The sequence below is a fragment of the Neovison vison genome, chromosome 8 (genome assembly GCF_020171115.1).
Source record: "Neovison vison isolate M4711 chromosome 8, ASM_NN_V1, whole genome shotgun sequence".
Lineage (NCBI taxonomy): Eukaryota > Metazoa > Chordata > Mammalia > Carnivora > Mustelidae > Neogale > Neogale vison.
In genome coordinates this window covers 71,838,006-71,858,133 of record NC_058098.1, presented here as the reverse complement: position 1 = coordinate 71,858,133, position 20,128 = coordinate 71,838,006, and the positions used below count along the sequence as shown (strand labels likewise).

At 40.0% G+C, this 20,128-nt stretch overlaps 1 protein-coding gene across 1 annotated transcript in view; it reads right to left on the bottom strand.

The window, feature by feature from the left end:
* PPP1R21 (protein phosphatase 1 regulatory subunit 21) overlaps window positions 1-14,297 on the bottom strand; it is a 69,829-nt gene extending 55,532 nt beyond the window's left edge. The window contains exons 1-3 of the mRNA XM_044263903.1: window positions 14,180-14,297; window positions 5,133-5,201; window positions 1,818-1,964 (exon numbers count right to left, since the gene is read on the bottom strand). Of these exons, the coding sequence (XP_044119838.1) occupies window positions 1,818-1,964; window positions 5,133-5,201; window positions 14,180-14,236 (273 nt within the window). The 5' untranslated portion in view covers window positions 14,237-14,297. The remainder of the gene's footprint in view (window positions 1-1,817; window positions 1,965-5,132; window positions 5,202-14,179) is intronic.
* Window positions 14,298-20,128: the final 5,831 nt, after the last annotated feature.

Sequence of the window (20,128 nt, the reverse complement as noted above, 5' to 3'; positions counted from 1 at the left end):
AAAAATGAAACAAAACAGGGGTGCCTGGGTGGCTCAATCAGTTAAGCAGCCGACTCTTGACTTCAGTTCAGGCCATGATATCAGGTCATGAGATCAAAGCCCACATCAGGCACTGTGCTCAGCACAGAGTCTGCTTAAGATTCTCTCTCACCCTCTCCCTTTGCCCCTTCCCCCTTCCCCGGGTTGTATGAGAGTTTTCTCTCTCAAATAAATCTTTAAAAAATAAAAAATAGGGGCACCTGGTGACTCAGTGGGTAGGGCCTCTGCCTTCGGCTCAGGTCATGGTCTCAGGGTACTGGGAGCGAGCCCTGCATCGGGCTCTCTGCTCAGCAGGGAGCCTACTTCCCCCTCACCCCGCCTGCTGCTCTGCCTACTTGTGATCTATCAAATAAATAAATATTTAAAATAAGTAAATAAATACATAATTAATAAGTAATTAAGTAAATAAATAAATAAAAACATTAAATCTACAACATGTTTGGGACAAGAGAGCTGCATAAGGAAGACAGCCGAATGGCATATTCTGGGCATTTTGGGTCATTAGAGCTTCCAAATTTGGAAAACTTTAATTAGCATTAATTCAGAAGTGATATACCCAGCCTCTGTGAAAACAGCAGTGGGGGAGGATCTCACTAACCTGGGGAGCATGTTTGAAGTACGTATGGCTATTCATTCCTCAGGTTCTCGGAATTTCCAGAGCACATGTATTTTGACAAAATTCCCCAACTGATTCTAATACATACCTGTTTTTGCCCTCTCTGTTCCCCACTTCTTTGAAAATTACCACTCTAGAAAGAACTCTTTCATATAGGGGACATGTATATGAAAAGGTGCTAACACAGAATAACATTGATTGCCTATTATATGGCAAATATTGTCCTAGCCACCTTTACAGGATCCCATTTAATACTCAACAAACAGAGTATCATCCCCATGTTGCTGATGAAGAAACTGAGATTGCAGGCTAAAATGGCAGACAAAGAACTCAAGCCTGGGCTTAAACCCTCTTGGAAGAGCACAGGAAGGCCTGTGCTCGTCCCTCCATACCATGCTACTTCAGAGTTACTATGTGCCTTCTTCTTCCCTCCTACCTTCTACTTTTACTGCTTCAATCCACACATTTGCCGGGTGCTGCTCTATATACACACGAGACTTAAAGATTCAATCACTACCCCCACACTTAAAAAAAAACACAACTTCTTTTTTTTTTTTAAAAAAAAAAAAAAAACACAACTTCTTAATCACAGAATGTTCTTAAGTACCAAACCATCCATCTTATGGAGTGAGAATCATGTCTCTCTATATCAACCATAATGGGAAAAGTTATTTTTACATGACCTGATAAGAATACTAAAACAGCCTCATAGAAATAAATACTAAGAAATATTTGCAGCAAACTTACAAAGCCTAAGGAATGAGTATTTCAATTGCTATTTTCACATGAGCTGTTATACTTCAAAACTGTTTCTCATTTTATTTGCCCTACCTTGAGTTAAGGGCAACTTAAGGGCAACTCAGTATAACTGAAAGATACCAGTAATTTTGACCAGTATGAGATAGTCCTTCCACTTTTCTCAGACACTAAATCTAATACTTGCATGTTTCTCCTAACAAATTATTCAAAAGTCACTCACATATGAAAATGCCCTAATATTACTATATATGATAATAGTGTATTCTTCCTTAACCCAATATCCAGGCATAGTTATGGAACAGTAGGAAATGTGCAGGGGAAGTGTTCTGTTAAAACCCAGATGGCTTGTAGATGTCTGCTCCTAGCAGACAAGGCCTCCCTAACTTGCCTTTATTTGACCTACCTTGTTTTTCTTGCCTCGGGGTTCACTTAGAGCCAATTCATCTTGAAGTAGTTCTACCCTCTTGGCAAGCTGCAGGTTTCGAAATGTCAAACTGTCCATTTCCTGCTGCAGTTTTCTCAACGATTGATCTTTCATTTTCAGTTGTTCCTACATCAAAGTGAAAACAGACCACTCCTTATAATTTAGCCTTAAGGTTTCAAAAAATAAAAAGAAATTATTTTTGTTTCACTAAAATATGATAAAACCTCTTGCTTTAGGGAATTCACATTGTATGTTTATCATGCCAGTTCCCATGTTTTTAGCTCTGTTTTGTGACAAAAGCATTTTTTTTTTTTTTTTGGCCAAACCAAGTAAATTTAAAAATAAAATTTAAAAACCATATACAGGAGTGCCTGGGTGGCTCAGTGGGTTAAAGCCTCTGCCTTCGGCTCAGGTCATGATCCCAGGGTCCTGGGATCAAGTCCCACATAGGCTCTCTGCTCAGCAGGGAGCCTGCTCCCCACCTCCCACCCCGCCTACCTCTCTGCCTACTTGTGATCTGTCAAATAAATAAATAAAATCTTTTAAAAATAAATAAAATAAAATAAATAAAATAAAATAAATAAATAACTAAAATAAATAACTAAATAAAAACCATATACATTGAAGCAACAGACAGTCACCAACTTAAAGTAAAATATCTACAACTCTGCGTTGTTCCATAATGTTGTTATATAGATGTCTGGCAGTGAGGAGGCACAATGCCTGAGGCGGTAATTTTATAAACTTCAATTATGAAAGAGAAACTCCTACTTATTGATGATGCCCTTCACTAAGAATGGGAAACAATTTATTTGCATTCATTTTTTTCAATAAATCCTCCCTCGATTTAAGTCAGTCAAATGAAATCCTTGCACCACACTTAATTTTACTTTAAACTATTCTGATTTATCAAAGATAAAAATCAGTATTATCCTAACAAATATTTTTAGATGTTACATCAATTCACCTAAAAGTTTTAAGTAAAAATAGAAACAAGATCTAAAATCTAAACAATGTATCTTCTATCGCCCATTTTGTCCCGTTTACACTAAAATGAAGTAAGAAAGTGGAAAACTAGTAGCAAAACTTAGTTTTGCTCTATTTTAAAAAAATATATTATTCTTACTATATTTTACTTATGATATTGTGAGAACTTTGTGTTCACTGATAATCAAACTAGATGACAATATACTATTGTATATTTAAAGAAGTGTAGTTATATTACTTTCACTGAAAAACCACTGCAAAGCTAAGATGAGGTCAAGCTTTAATGACAAAGTGATAGAAGTATATTGAAAAGCAACCTAAAAGGCAAAGACTGGTGTCAGCAAGCCACTGACATTATCCACACGTTGAGAGCAGCCAGGATAGAAAAATGTTTCCATTAAGTAGAGAAAGTTTTCTTTTCTATTGTTTTTTAGAAGCCCTTAATTTTTGCTTGGAGCTGAACAGTAAATATAAACCCAGCCTATATCCAAATCATCATGTATTTCAAATTAAAGAAATCCAAATCAATGAATGCTTATTATGTCCAACAGCTCACTGAAGAGACAAACCCAATCTATCAAAAGCCTGTTGTAACAGAAGATATCCCAACCTTCCCATTGACCAAACCAGCTAATTGCCACTCTTACTAGAACTGTAATGACCACTTCAACTAATAATAAAACAAAGAGTAATTTCTTTACATCCTTTTAATTCATCCCAGCTGACTCGATTTAAGTCAGTCAAATGAAATCCTTGCACCACACTTAATTTTACTTTAAACTATTCTGATTTATCAAAGATAAAAATCAGTATTATCCTAACAAATACCTAACAAATACTTTTGTATCCTAACAAAACTCCAAGTCCATTAACCAATCACCATATTCAGAAGACAGCTATCTCAACCTCTCTGTAAAACCTAGTTTCTGCAGTAGGGACAATGATAATGTTATCTGCCCTCACAGACTGACTGTGAAGGCAGAATGACTGAAAGTGAAGACCAACTGACAAGAGTGGATATAATTGTGCTTGGCACAATACCTGACAAAGTGAGAGCTCAATAAATAGAACCTGCCGTCACCAATGTTACCACCATTGCCACCATCGCAGAGTTAATAAAACACAACCAGCAAATGGTAATAACATGCCCAGAGTGGGCTACTAAGACACACTAGGAAATACTTTTCCTATATAGCTATAACATGCCCAGAGTGGGCTACTAAGACACACTAGGAAATACTTTTCCCAGTCATAGGTTTTAAACATAGTTAAGAGATAGTGATTATTTCTTCAATGATTTAGGCTAAATAATAGCTTGACTAACAAATCCTGACTCTAAATAAGCTTATTTTTAATAATCTTGGTTTGGGCACTAGGAGCTTTGGAAGTATGGGCATGGTGTTCTGAGCTGCCTCAGCCCCAAGTCTGTGCAACAGCACCTGAGTGGGGGGCACTTTCAAGACACAGTTCTCTGGGGGGTGGGCGTGCAACACTGGCTAAGTAAAAGGACATATTTCTGGGTTACCTGAGTGGGATCACCCTGGATAGGTCACTGGTTAGGGGCTATTCCAGAAAGAGATATGATTAAAGGGAATCCTAATCCCTTTTGTCTCAACAGGGAGCAAGGCAGAGGGTGAAGAATGATATAAACAGTATATTTAATGGAAATAGGCCAAGACGAAATGTATATCCTAGAGTTAATTTTAAAATACCACAAGCAGTATTTATGACATGCCTACCAGTATAAGGTAGAAACAAATTTCTTCAATTCCCATCGTATTTCTCCTCTCAGTTAGTAAATGTTGATGATAAAATGTATCACTCAAACAGAGTAACCTGATTTACACAGGTTATTACTATTAAATAGCTCAATCCAAAAGCAAGATTAATGCACTAAATGATTCCCACTTTCAAATTCATTCATTAGGGGACAACCATCTGCTGAATGCTGAGCATATAAATATGAATATGACATAGGCCCCCTCAGAGTGCTGTCTAGTGATGAAGACAGATAAGAAACTCCATTAATCCCCATGAATTTAGCTAAAGAGAGGCTGTGAGGAAACACAGGAGATAAAGTCATATAATTCTTTTTTCTGATTTTTAGCTAAGGAAATCAAAGTGCACCACATTCATACCTAAGGAAGTAAAAAAGTTAAACACAAAAAACTTTATTACCTTCTCCTAACCCTAGTGAATCAGTGTCATGATTGGGACTTTCTAACACAGAAAACTAGCTGACTTCCTTGAGTTGAGTATCACCAAACACTAACTTAACCCTCACAATACAAATATCCTGCTTCATACCTTTAAAGCAGCTGAATTCGCTTGTTCATCCACAACACCTTTTTTCAGGACCTGATTCTGAGCCCGAAGCTGAAAAAAGAAGAAGCAATAGTTAATTTTAATATAAAGCAATCACCTGTAGCAAAGAAATCACTTATCGTTACTTCACAGGAATGATTACACTGAGTAACTATGTTCTCACATATGTATGAGAATAAAAATATTAGCATGGAAGAGGATAGTAGATATCATTATTCCGCCATTTTTCAGATTAGCACAGAGGCTGAGCTGCCCAATGACATAATAGTAATCAGTGGCCAAATCAATACTGAAATACAGATCTCTTGACTTCCAACCAGAATACGGTTCTTTCTGTAAAACCAAGTCTCCTCCTTAAATAAAAACTAGTACAATAAACTAATACTGAGTATTACTACAATAAACTAATTAAACTAATATAATAAATAATATGGTACCACGTGTGCCATTTTCCTTGAAACTCTGGCACACATTTATTTGTAAAATACATACAATCAGACTAATTATAAAAATAAGAACTCTATAGGGAATCAAAGTGTAGGGCATTAAACATACCCAGCAGGACACTGCGCCTAATATTAGTCATGCAAGTATCATCCCCCACAATAGCCTCAGAAATGGTAGACTTGTAATGAAGCATCAGCTAAGGCAGTGTATGTATGAAAGCAACTAAGAAGACTCAATCCAGAAGCTGGTAACAGCAGTTAACATTTGAAAGCTCATCATATACCAGATACTGTCCTAAGTGCTTTCCATGTATTACATCATTAATTTTCACAACGCTAGGAAGTAGGTACTGTAATTGTGTCCACTTTACAGAAGAACAAACTGAGGTACAGAGAAGTTAAGTGGCAATGCTGAGATTCAGACCCCAGCAGATTTGACTCCAAAGTCATAATGCCATTAGATAATATTGGTTACTATTTTCTAAAGCTATGTATAAATGAGAAAAGAAATAGGCTGGAGAGTTTGGGAAAGTCTTTGAAGAGGTAGGATGTGGGCTTTTTTTTTTTTTTTTAATTGAGGTATAACTTTATTTTAAATAAAGCAAATAAAGCAAATTCTTGATTTATTTTAAATCAAGAATTTTACAGCTAAATGAAATGTATGTATGTATATATGTATCCAACTACCACTTGCAGGATTTAGAAAGATAGCATCCACTTCTGTAGGAAGAGGAAAGTTCTCTGCAAGGATAACACTGAGCATGCAAGTAGAAATATCCAAGTCCTACGTAGCCAAAGCAATACTACAGACTTATATTCTGAAGGTTCAGTATAGAGACCATGAAAGACCAGGTTCTGGGGAGTGCCTGGGTGGCTCAATGGGTTAAGCCTCTGCCTTCGGCTCAGGTCATGGTCTCAGGGTCCTGGGAGGGAGCCCCGCATCGGGCTCTCTGCTCAACAGGGAGACTGCCTCCCCCCCTCTCTCTGTCTGCTGCTCTGCCTACTTGTGATGTCTCTTTCTTTCTGTCAAACTAATAAATAAAATCTTAAAGAAAAAAAAGAAAGAAAGAAAGAAAGAAAGACCAGGTTCTGCTCTGAGAAACTGAACAAAGGGAATGACTTTATATGTGAGCTTAAAAAAAAAAAAATCTGCTTCTAATTCTAACTCAGATCTGTCTCCTGAGAACAGAAATTTCCCTCCTCTGTGCCAAAAGAATAGGAATACTTAAACACTAAACCTTAAACTGAGTATGTGTAACTCAACAGAAAATTTAACTAAGAATCTAAGAAAAGGAGAAATACTGCAGAATATTCAACAGCTTGAGCGAAAGACAGATTAAAAAAGTGAGCCTCTTCTATTTTTAGAAAGTTAAAGATACAGTTCACTACCACAGAAGAAAGAAGACCCAAATCTTGCTCTGCCATTTAGTAGACAATTTAAACGTGAAAAATTCACTAACCATTCTGAGCCTCAGTTATATGGTCTATAACACGGGTGAATACATCTATCCTATCTTCCTTCTTCTGACATTGTTGTGAGAACCAGATAAGAAAGCTATGTCCAAGCACTTTCTAAATCTTAAAGTGCCCCAGGAATGGAAACAACTTTTATTACTAGACTAGAATCAAAGGGATAACAGATAACATTATAACTTGCCTGGGGTAAGGCATTGTACTAAAGGATATGGAGGAGAGAAAGAAGTGAAAGAAGTGGTTTGCCAAGAGCTTAAATTTAAAAGGGACAATACAAGATAACTAGCAGTACTTAATACTATTTAAATTCCCTGTGGGCCCATGGCCCATACTGGCCTGCTACCTAATTTAAAAAAAATTTTTTTTAAGATTTCTTTATTTGAGAGGAAGCGCGCAGGGGTCGGGGCAGTGGTGGGGGGGCGGCAGGGAGAAAGGGATAGAATCTCAAACAGACTCTGGGCTGGGCATGAAGCCTGGCACAGGGTTTGATCTCACAACCCTGAGATCATGACTTGACCTGAGCAAAAACCAAAAGTCTGTGTCATCCAGGCACCTCTACCTAATTTAAAGTTTTACTGGAACAAAACCACACTCATTTCCATATTTATTGTCTATGGCTGCTTTTAAGCTACAATGACAGACAAGGAATTGCAACAGAAAATGTACGGCTAAGCCTTAAGTATTTACTAACAGTCTCTTTAGAGAAAAGGTTGGAGCACCTCTGTTCTACAGGTTCAGAAAAAAAGTAAATTTTACATTTACTAATTTATGTTTGACTTCTGTACTCATCTCCCATCTACCAATAAAACTGGAGCTCATGACAGAGACTACAGCCCACTTCCCTGTATTTCCTGCCCACAGATAAAGATCAAAGCCACAGACAGAGAAGACACTCGATAAATGCTTCATTAACTAATCAAATTAAATACTGTATATAACAGGCTTGTGAAGGTAATGCATCACACAACTATAAAGCTTCATTACTCTAATAGTACCTCTCTGACCTTTCCCCAAAGTTTGTTTCCTGCATCAGTGACAGGGTAACTGCAGCCACTACTCCCTGGTACTGCAGAGCTTATAGGTCGTTTTCCCCGTCCGGGGGGAGGTACAAGCAAGTAGGTAGAAAGGCCACGCAGTATTCCTAGCACTTCGGAATACTGAAAATGGTAGAATCGGAAGGCGTTTCATGTCAGAGATTCTGAAACGGAGATCTGAAGATGCTTTCACAATTTTGAAGCTTCGAATTGGGCTTTGGGTGAGGTTTAGGATGGGCTTAGGGATGTGTAATGCACAAATTACTTTGTAATGAAGAAAAGCTTCTATGTTTAATAATTTGTTTTATAGGGTTGTAAAACCTGTAAAATGTCAAAATGTCCATTGTAGGAAACAGTCATGTAAAACTGGTTCTAACACAGAAGACTGTTGGGGATTAGATGAGAAAATATGTGTATGTGATTCATCTCTCTTTCCCCACAAACTCTTCCAACAGTCTGTGACTGAAGGTAATAAATCTCTAATCTTGGACCCGTTATCCCATCACAGATTGTCAAAGTGGCAGGAGAGATCCTAGGTGACTCGCCCCCACTCTCTGTCCCTAGAGCAATAGCTTTGTGATAAGCCTGACTGTTCTAAAACCAGACTTATGTAGAGTAGTCTATAGAGTGGTCTTCAGCGATTTAGGCTCAGGTTTTTTGAGGATTCTTGGTGTCCAGTAGGACCACATGGTTCCAATCATTTGGAGAAATACCTGTAGGCTCTCAGTTGTGGCTGGAGTTATTCTATCAGGGAGGCAGGAAGCAAACCTTCTTCTCTCAGACCTGCCCTCAAATGGAACCCTTTCTCCTGTTCCTGCTCCCACGCAGGGCAATTCATTATGACAACTCCCCACCCCAACCCCTGCAGTCTATGTGCCTCACCAGTATCTGGATGACTTAAGAGAAGAGTAGGACAGACACCCTAGTTTTTCTAAGGTCTGACTATTCAAAGTGTGGTCTGCAGACAGCTACAACAGCATCACCTGGGAGCAGACTCTCAGGCCCCACCCCAGACCTACTGAACCAGAATCTGCCATTCAACAAGGTCTTCAGGCAAGTCACAGAGACACTTTGTGTCTGTGATGCACTGATCTAGGGGCTAAGCTAGCACTTTCTAACCAGGCAGCCAAAAGCCACAAGTGTCTATTTAAATTTAAATTGTAAATAAAATCTAACATTCTGTCCGCTAGTTGCACTAGCCACATTGGAAATGCTCAACAGTACTGCACAGCCAGTGGTTTGTCGATACAGAACATTTTCATTCTCATGGGAAATTCCACTAACACTGAACACAATACCGTTTTCCAATCAAACTTTAGTAGTTAAAACTCTAAAAATTACGGGGGGGGGGAGGCTGATACTAGATTTTAATCCAAATGATACTCTTTTTTTAATCCAGCTCCTGAGTCAATTTCTCTTACAGGAAGGGACAATTAACCAGGTTCCACCAAGCTCCACTACCTAGAAAGCAAACACACCAAGTCAAAACCAACCCTTCACCAATATGAATAGCTATTTCCTAAGAGTGTAGATCTAAAAAGCTCCCAAAGGCAATCTCCATCATCACCAAAAGAAGAATCAACTGCAAAGTACACTGTTCAGAGAAACACTGGATGTATGACTTTCCCACTTGTTTTTACTGCCTCCGAAAGAGCTTTGAAAAGATTAACTGAACAAAAGCTAATGTACTGATACCATGCCTTCAGCAACAGTTCTCAAACTCTGGTGTGCATCCAAATCACTGCAGAGGTTTGTGACACACAGACTGCTGGGTTTGACCACCAGCTTCAGATTTAGTGATTCCCAGGTTGGCCTGAGAATGTATACTTCTAACTAGTTCCCAGATACTGATGATGCTGATCCAGGGGCCACACTTTGAGAACCAGTGGCCCAGAGTAACACAAACACTAAGAAAAGAGAACCACACATAACATGATGCCAGGCAGGGGTGCAGGAGCTACTGCAAAGAAAGCAGGCTGAAATCAAATAAAGCCAGGACTCAGAGCTCTTAGCCTCTCCACCCTATGAAATATATGAGAGCATCAGAAGTGGACCAGACCATGAAACAGACAGCATGTAAGAAGCAATCTTTGATTCTTAATCTACGGTGTAGTAACTGAGGTCTTGATTAGCTTGCCCTCACATCACAAAGCAGCAGCTTGCATTGCTTACCAATTACCTTCGTAAACCTCTGAAAACCAACTACATACACCTTTATTAACTTTATTAAACCTGAAGTTTCAAAAGCCTCCAATGACCTCCAAATTGCCCAAACTACTAGGGTCTTAATCTCTGTTTTACTGGCTTTTCCATAACGCTTTACATTTTACCAGTATGTATGCCTCAGAAATACTCATCTGCTCTGGACTCCCATGACCCATCTTTTATCTAACTAAACTTTCAGTCTCTTAAATGGGAGCTCCTCAGGCCATTTTTTTCCTTCTTGGGAGGAAAGAATATTATGACCATAGTTCTTTTTTTTTTTTTTTAAAGATTTTATTTATTTATTTGACAGACAGAGATCACAAGTAGGCAGAGAGGCAGACAGAGAGAGAGGGGGGGAAGCAGGCTTCCTGCTGAGCAGAGAGCCAGATACGGCACTCAATCCCAGGACCCTGAGACCATGACCTGAGCCGAAGGCAGAGGCTTAACCCACTCAGCCACCCAGGCGCCCCTATGACCATAGTTCTTAAGCAAGAAATGAGCTCCTTCCTGGAAAACAGACTGAGATCTGCATTAAATCAGAACAAGGGAAGTCTGCAAATGTCCTTTGTTTAGGGATCACGCTTGCTACTGTCTAGCTATGTAGCCTCCTTTTACTGTTTAGGAGGAACTCTTCTGTCTTTGTATCTTAAATAAGGAAAATTTCAATATTACCCCACAATTTCTGCACCAGGGAAGGTAATGCAAAGCTAGTGTGTCCCTTCCACAGGCTCAGGGCTGAAGGTAGCACAGATCTTAACTACAAATTGCTCAGCTCTAGAACTGACAGAGAATAAGAAGCACATGAAATTTTTTACCAATCTCTGTTCTCTTATGTTCTGAAATTTCCATCCCATTTCAATTAAAAGAATGAAAAATGATCTAGCCCAATCTGACAGATAAGTAACTTCAAGCCTGGCAGACCTCCTATAGTCTCCTTAGCATCTCCTCCTTCCTTCACACCTTTCCACAGGTGTTCCCCAAAGAGTCGACCTAAAGGGTTCCACTCTGATTAACTCCTGTAGTTCAACTACTTGTTGTCACAGTTAGTATTCCAAAAGCTCTGGCCTTTGGCCTGACTTTTAGCCAGTTCATCTTCACTAGAAATGTTCAGCAGGTACCCCAACACCACCTCAGGCTACTATGTGAACAAGGTAATTTTAATGTGCCTTGCAATACTTAAAATTCTTTAATTCTATAATTGCATCTAACCTTTAATACATCCCTTTGCTCTACAGTGGTTCACATTCCTGTCAGTGGCAGTCCTGTTCCTTCATCTCAGAACCGCAGGGTCAACCGTTCTGTCTCCCTTCACTCACCACATTCCACAGAATGAATAAGACACAAGGATGAGACCCTCATACACTATATTCTTCATAAGTTTAGTGCTATGTACAAAGCAGGCACTCAAAACAGAGGTAATTAGGGGCACCTTGGTGGCCCTGTTGGCTGAGCAACCAACTCTTGGTTTCTGCCTAGGTCGTCATCTCGTGGTCATGGGATCAAACTGCCTGGGGCCCTGGATTCAGTGCGGACCTGCTTCAGATTCTTTCTCTCATCCTCTGGGCCCCTCCCAATTCTCCACACACTCTAGCTCTCAAAAATAAATAAATTCTTTACAAATGAGTTTTTTAAAAAAAGAGGTAACTAAAAAGGTACTTTTACCCTAGGTAATAAATCTAGGCCCCCTCTCCATCTTAACAGTCACTACTTTTATTTAGTACTGTATTACACTCCCCAAAACTATTCCAACAGCCTATGGTCTGGTCTTCTTTTCACCCATCTTTCCCTATTTCAATCCATCCTGCAAGTTAGCAGTTCCCCTCCTACAAGTAATGTCATTATCCTGATTAAAAACTTCTGACATCGGGGCACCTGGGTGGCTCAGTGGGTTAAGCCTCTGCCTTCGGCTCAGGTCATGATCTCAGGGTCCTGGGATCGAGCCCCGCATCGGGCTCTCTGCTCAGCAGGGAGCCTGCTTTCCCCTCTCTCTCTGCCTGCCTCTCTGCCTACTTGTGATTTCTGTCTGTCAAATAAATAAAATCTTTAAAAAACAAAACAGAACTTCTGACATCTATTATTCAAAAGATAAAGTTCAAACTTATTTGACATCCACAACCCTTTATGATGATCAGGTTGAAATGAACTCTCCAATCATACTTCACCTCTCTCGCCATGTACCTTATTATGCTTTCATGACTGGAAACATGGCCTGTCCCCCTTGCCTGGAATGCTACCAACCCTCTCTCTTCCCTATTTCCCAACCTGAGTAACTTTTACTCTTAACCTCCATCTCTTCCATGTTCCCACTGAACTAACACTTGTCATACTGTATCACATTCACGCACAATATCTGAACATTCTATGAAAGGATTCTCCTTAACCTGGAACTCTGCCTCACTCAACAGACCCTGGCCGACTATTCACAGGAGGCACATAATAAATGTCTATTGAATGAAAAAGCACATATATCCAAAAAAGAAATAAATAAAATCTTTCAAAGTTTTTAATACTTTTGGAAGGCTATCCAATTATTCCAGCAATGCAGTCATGCTTAAAACATTTTTAAAACTTTCTTTTGCCATTTGGAATTGCCTTCTGAGACTATCCGTTCTCTGGAGAAGAAAATCAGTCCCCTTACTCTATATTCGTAAAACATTTTCACCCAAAACAGTGGAGCCATCTTTGAGTATTGCCATTCTCCATCCACTCTCCTTCATCATATGGATTTGTTCCGAACAATTCTGACCCTTTCAAACAAAATATTTCTTCAAAGGCTGAAAACTTGCCATCACGGACACTGTGCTACAGGCTGTTAAGACAATTCCAAATGTAAACAGAAGAAGTTTTGCCAATGGTCACAGCGTGGGAATAAGTATAGTATCTCAAAAGGCTCCCAGTTGATGATGAAAAGACGTTAAGTGTATATGCTTAGGCAAAGGTTTTATTTTTCAAACAACAGTTCATTTTATCTTGCTGAATATGTGTTAAAGGAAAAAAAATGTGTCCGAATTGTTTTTCCAAATTGTCAAAAGGGGGCTAAGTGTTCCCAGCACTCCCATGATACCAGATCACTGAAAACTAAGCTTACTGACTATTGAATCAATTTACCAGGCTGTGAGATTCTTTTATAACTTCATCAGAATATTAAGGCAGCAACACTTTAGAAGCAGCGCCGCCCTTTTCCAAGAAAAGGGTTCCAAAAGACGATGGCATGAATACGACAAAGGGGCAGGTCCCTATTTGCTTAATTCAACATGTATTGAGCACCTGGGTGTTCTTGCCCAGCACCCTGGAGGACACAGCCCTAGCACTCAATCTTTCAAAATCACCTCCAGACAACATCTTGCCAACGCACTAAATACATTCGTAACCACCCATCCCCAGTGAAACAGTTTACACTAATGGCTTTCTCTACCCTCCCGAGTTGACAGACTGGGGACACACAGATCTCTTCATCCTCACCTCGTCCCTGGGAGAAGAAAGCAAGCTTGATCTTTCCCATCACTGGGCTAGGAAAATTAAGGAAGCAGCAGTAGAGGGGTTGGTTCTTACCCTTCCCTTCCCCTCCCGACCAGCACCAGAGGCAGAAGGCAGCATTCGGACACCCCAGTACCAAGCCCGCTAATTTAGTGAGAAGGAGGCATCAAACTCCTGCTCCTTCACGCAGACACGCACAGGGACCCAGACACAGCCGGGCCCCATCTCCTGGGAGCTGCAGGTGGAGGCATGGTAATGGTGGACAGAGAAGGCAGAAAGGAGGGGCACGCTCGCGTGCCCCCTTCGCCGTTCCCCTCCATCCCGACGAGTAGCTGCCAAGGCAACCCGAGGCCGCAGGGCCGGGGACCCCCTACTCCCCGCCCACGATGGGTACCTTCGAGTACTCCTGAGCCAGCTTCTGGTACTTCCCCTGCAACTCTGCGGAGGCCATGGCCTCCTCTGCCCAGTCCGGGCCTGGCTGCCCAGGGCGCTCAGCCCCGCCCCCCGCCCCCAACCCAGACACGCTCCCGGGTTAGGCTCCGCCAGCGCCTGCCCGCTCGGCCACCGCCGCCGCCGCGCCTCCTCCTCCACTTCCGGGTTCGCCCGGTGGGAGGAAGGCGGAGTGGGACCAGGGGCGGGGAGACTACCGGGGGCGGAGCAGCGTCTGGACGTCACCGCTCCACCCTCCCGCCCCTGAGCACGTGCGTGCGCAGCCTCGGTGGAGCTCCAGGGCTCTTCCTTGGGACCAGGGGCGCCATCTTGACGCATGGCTCAAGATGGCGACCTAGAATGGGAAGGGAGAGAATCAAGAAAGGAAGAAAATGATGAGAGCCCACAGAATGGGGCGGGGAGCGGGAACCAAGGAGAGAGGCGGTGGTTGCGAAGAGCAGAGGACCGGAAGAAGAAACATTCTAAGCGCATGAAGAATTCTGGCGGATATTCTCTCCCCCTCCCCTTGCTGGTTCCCATGGCAACCGTCTGGCGTTTGATGGTTATAGCTTTCAGAACGTACACGGGAAGAAAGACCTTTATATTCCTCTGTCTCGTTATTCGGATACGGTAGCACCGGACATGCCCTGCATTGTAAAGTCTCAGACCTGCCCCAGATTTATAATGCTTGCTACTGCCCCCCTCCCCTACTCCAGACCATACAAACCACTGTGTTGTTTTTTGACATTGAAGTTTCTTTGTGTCCATTCTCTACCCACTCTATCCACACACCCCAGCCCCCATACACATACCACATCGGAGCCTTTTTCAGTGGATTGAGTAAAAAGCCGTTAGAAATTTTCAGGAAATGTCTCCTGCCATGCATGCAGATAGGGTGTATAATGACAACAAATAACTGGAGAATTGAAGCAGAAAACAGTCAGCCTGATATATTTTATACGCTTTTCTTGAATTAAAAGCTTGCCTCCAACAAATATTTGTTGGGCTTCTGTTGTATATTCGATATTGTCCTAGGTATTATTGCCTGTATCGTAACATTAAAATGTTCATTGATAGAGGAATGAATAAATAAAATTAGAGTGTATGTTTACCGTGAATTTTAACACAGCAGTTAAAACAAATGACCTAGATCTGTATGTCTGTGTATATTTGTATCAACATACATACGAGCAATTGCTTAGCAAATTGCAGCACACAATAGAATGAAAAGATACATTTAAAAATAGGAAACAATATTTGCATTGTTCATGAACACGTGAACATGTAGGAAAAACAGAAAAACCAGAACTGGACAGAAAAACATCAAATTCTGGATAGTGGTCACCTCTAGTGCGGAAAACAAAGGGAAAGAAAGGGCAAAACAAAGGACCTTAAACGAGTTAATTTTTTAAAGTAAATGTGACGGGATGTTAACATTACTTACCTAGTAGGTACAGAGATCTTAGTTATATTGGCATTTTAGGATAGTTGAAATTTTCCATGATTAAAAAAATTGTGCCATCCTTGTTTCTTGTTTGGCTATGAGTGAGCCTGGGATTTTAATAGTGAAAAAGCTGAACTTGTATGCGTTTTTCAGCGATTGTAATGTATAATAGGATTATAAACTTAAAAAAATGTTTATTTTTTTTTAATTTGCTAATAGCCAAGCCCTACTGTCCAGCCAACTTTTCAGAACAATACTTTTAAATTATTATTATTAGTTTTCCATGACACCACCAAGCAGCGGAATTAAATATTGTAAGTGCATTTTCTGGTTTGTAAGGTAATGGAATTTTCAACCATTTAAAAATAAAATGTCACCTCAGAAACAATATTACAAAGAAAGAATGTGCAACTTTGGCTAGAGAGCCTGTGTGAGTTCATTTTACTGAATTGAGAAATTTACTTTGCACTGCTTGGTCTAGTTACTCCGTCAGAAGCACTGTTTCCAAATTCCGGTTGATAAGTCTGAATACATTAAAGATTCTCTCCCTCAGCACCATTAAGTGAGTGAAAAGGCAACACCATTGAGTGGAAGAAGATGCTTACATTTATATCCAACAAGTTCTCTTAGTCTTTTATTCAAATATATAAAGAGCTCTTACAAATCAACAGAGAAACGCAATCAAAAAGAAAAATAGGCAAGAGACTTCAACTGACATTTCAAAAAAGAAGATGTACAAACATCCATTAAACATGAAAAAGGGTGTTCAGTTTCATTAGCAATTAGGAGGAAGTGAAATTAAAACCACAGTGAGATAACATGCACACCCACACAAGTAGCTAAAGTTAAAGAGACTGTGAAGTGTTAGTGAGGATATGGAACAGGAGAAACTCTTAGAAAATGCTGGTAGGCATATAAACTGTAAAAATCACTTAGGAAAAGATTTTGGTATTATTTACTCACCTGAAAATGTACATATTTATGATCTAGCAATTCTATTCCGAGGTATACACTCAAAAAAAAAAAAAAGACAGTGTACATGTATTCACCAAGAATATTCATACCACTATTATTCAGAAGAGCCAAAAAAATCTGTCAACAGATTAGATAAGTGGTTGTACATTCATATTATAGAATATTAAACAGCAATTTAAAAAACTGAACTATAGCTACAGCTAACTACTAGATGAACATTAAGATATAATCCAGAATGAAAGCCAGAACCCCCCAAAATTATATTGTATTACTTCATTTACATAATGTTCAAAAAATGGCAGATTCAATTATATGGTTCCGGGATGTGTGCTGGGGTAATGTAACTAGAAAGAAAAATAAGGAAGTGATAACTACAAAAGTGAGAAACCTGATTGGAAGGAGACATAAGATGGGGATTGGGGGTGATGGCAGAGTTGTTTCTGTGTTAACTTGATGATAACTAACTCCTTACCAGGTACATTTTTGTTTTGTGGACTTTTTCTATGGGTGTTCCATTTCACAATAGCAAATTTTTCTTTTTTAACTCAATTATCTCATACGCTTACCAGCAATAGTTCCCAGCCTGTAAAGATAACATACTTATGAGAAATAGTGTAAATGAAGGTTGCTTCGAATTACTGTAAATATGCAAGTGTTATGATGATCATTAAATCATTTAAAAATATAAGTGTTTTAAGATTTTTTTTTTTTCAGTTGCAAGTATGACAAATTGAACTCAAACTAACTTAGACCCGGGGGGAATTTGCTAGAAAGGTAAATGAATAGTTCACAGAACAACAAGAAAAAGAGGAGCACAGGCCCTTAAAGTATAACTTAGGCCAGGGATCTGTTGTTGGGGTTTTTTTCCCCCCAGGATCTGTTTTTGCAACTCTCACACTCTCAGCACGTGTTCCTTCCCCTTATCTTCCTTTACTTCTGCGAGGTAGCAAAACCACACAGCACACTGGTCCTGAGGCTCCCATCTCACAAATCTGCCTTCCAAGAGAAACTAGGCTGCTTAGCTCCAGTTTGAAAAATCCTAGGGAAGGTCTCTGACAGCTTGGTGTGATGCCCATCCTTGGGTCTGTAAGTTCTGACCTAAACAGACAGGTCAAGTGGAAAACCCCTTAGGCCCTGACCAAACCTAGAGACTAGATCACTCTTTCCCCACAAAGACTTCTATGGCAGATGTCACCAGGGTAAGCAAGGGACACAGGACTACACAGACCAGTAAAGGCCAGAAAGCAACACTGAGGACCTCCTGATGCAGATCCATGGTCCCCTGCCCCAACCTTAATGGCATAGTGTGCTCAAGCCATCTTGGGAGGTGAGAGAGAGGCGCCAAAACTTAGAATAAATGATTATTTTCTGAAACGAGGGACTATTGTAAACCAAAATAAATAAATAAATAAATAAAACAAAACAAGACAGCCGTTTTGACTGAAGAGACTGGGAAATTACTGATGAAATAGTCTTTACCCTTCTAGTGGAGAAGAGGTTGAAAGAAGACCAGATCTGCCATAGAGAAAGGAAAGGCTCCATTTTCTCTGCACCTGTAAACATACCATGAGTCAGTTATGGTCCCATAGCATAAGCAAGAAAAAGTTTTGGTTTGTGCTATTCAAACTCCATCCTGAACAATGAAAGATCTGGCTTAAAACAAGACTTGGGACTTCCTTAAACATCATGAAAGGATAATAGTGGAGAACAGAGATGTTGGCCCTTAGTTCAATGTGGATGATAAAAAATTATATATTAAAACAATGGTCTTTAAAGAAACACACCTAAAATAAAGTTATTGATTCATTCATGAAAATGTTGTGACAGAGGCTTGCAGAAACCTAACCCTGTATTTCCATTAATTGCTAATTCATTGTTTATGGCAATTTGAGAACATAACTATTGCCAAATAAGGGGAATCAAATGTAATGTACATAGATTGAGAACAATGTGGAACTTCCCTTGGTCATACAGTGACCAATTATGACATGGGGTTACTTAGAAGATATTGTCAGTCTCTGGGTGTGCATTATTTCTTGGTGCAATAGAGTCATATGTTTCCCATCTTAGTGTATATCTGAAAATCAAAAACTTCTTTCAATCTTCAAAGCTCCATCTTTTGAAATCATACATTTTACTTCATAATAACCTGCTGCATGTAGCAGTTCCTACAGTGGCATTGGAAGACCAGCTAGCCCCACCTGCATCTCCCCACACAGGCATTAAGATAACGAAGTAACAATTTTCTCTGGTCTAGTTTCACAATACCCATGGATGGTCAGAAGAATGCCTGACTACTGAGATAATGGACAACAAAGAACATTTGTGTGGGTGGATATAAGGAAAGGACTTAAGAAGGCAACCTTTGGGTGTTTTGTTAAGGGTATATTGTCCTTGTGTTATTTATATTTTTAATCTAGTGGGAAAATGATCTCACTCTACAGTAAAATTAAAGAAGGGGTGGAGGAAGGTGGAGAAAGAAAAGAACTTTCCTCTACTTGATTTTCTTTTGAGCAATTAGCTCCAAAGTTCAAGTTTTGTAATGAGTGCTCAGTGAGGCAGAATCTGATGATTTGCTCTACTAAAAATAGGAATTCTGGACTTTGAAGTTTTGCAATTCCTTTCTTTGGCTGTGCTCTAATGCTTCGCCTCCCTCAGTCACAACAAGACAGAAGAATGACAGAATAAACACAGAGCCCTGACATAGCTAGTCCAAAGTCACGTGGTAAACACTGGCAGAATCATAACTAGAACCCAAGTCCTCCATCTCTACCATAGGCTGTATTTTCTGTAAGTCAGGCTAAGTGCCCGAATATAAGAAACCTTTGCTATACTTAAAAAATCAGAAGGGTGAACAATAAGATACCACTTCACACTAGTCAGAATGGCTAAAATTAACAAGTCAGGAAACAACAGATGTTGGTGAGGATGTGGAAAGGGGAACCCTCCTACACTCTTGGTAGGAATGCAAGCTGGTGCAGCCACTCTGGAAAACAGCACCGAGGTTCCTCAAAAAGTTGAAAATAGAACTACCCTACAACCCAGCAATTGCACTACTGGGTATTTACCCCAGAGATACAAATGCAGTGATCCGAAGGGCACCTGCATCCCAATGTTTATAGCAGCAATGTCCACAATAGCCAACCTATGGAAAGAGCCCAAATGTCCATTAACAAATGAATGAAAGAAGATTTGATACACACACACACACACACACACACACACAATGGAATATTACTCAGCAATCAAAAAAAATGAAATCTTGCGGTTTGCAACAACATGAATGGAATTAGAGGGTATTATGGTAAGCAAAATAAGTCAATTAGAGAAAGACCATTATATTATCTCACTCATACGTGGAATTTAAGAAACAAAACAGAGGATCATCGGAGAAGAGAGGAAAAAATAAAACAAGACAAAATCAGAGAGGGAGACAAACCATAAGAGTTCTTAATCTTAGAAAACAAACTAAGGGCTGCTGGAGAGGAAGAGGGT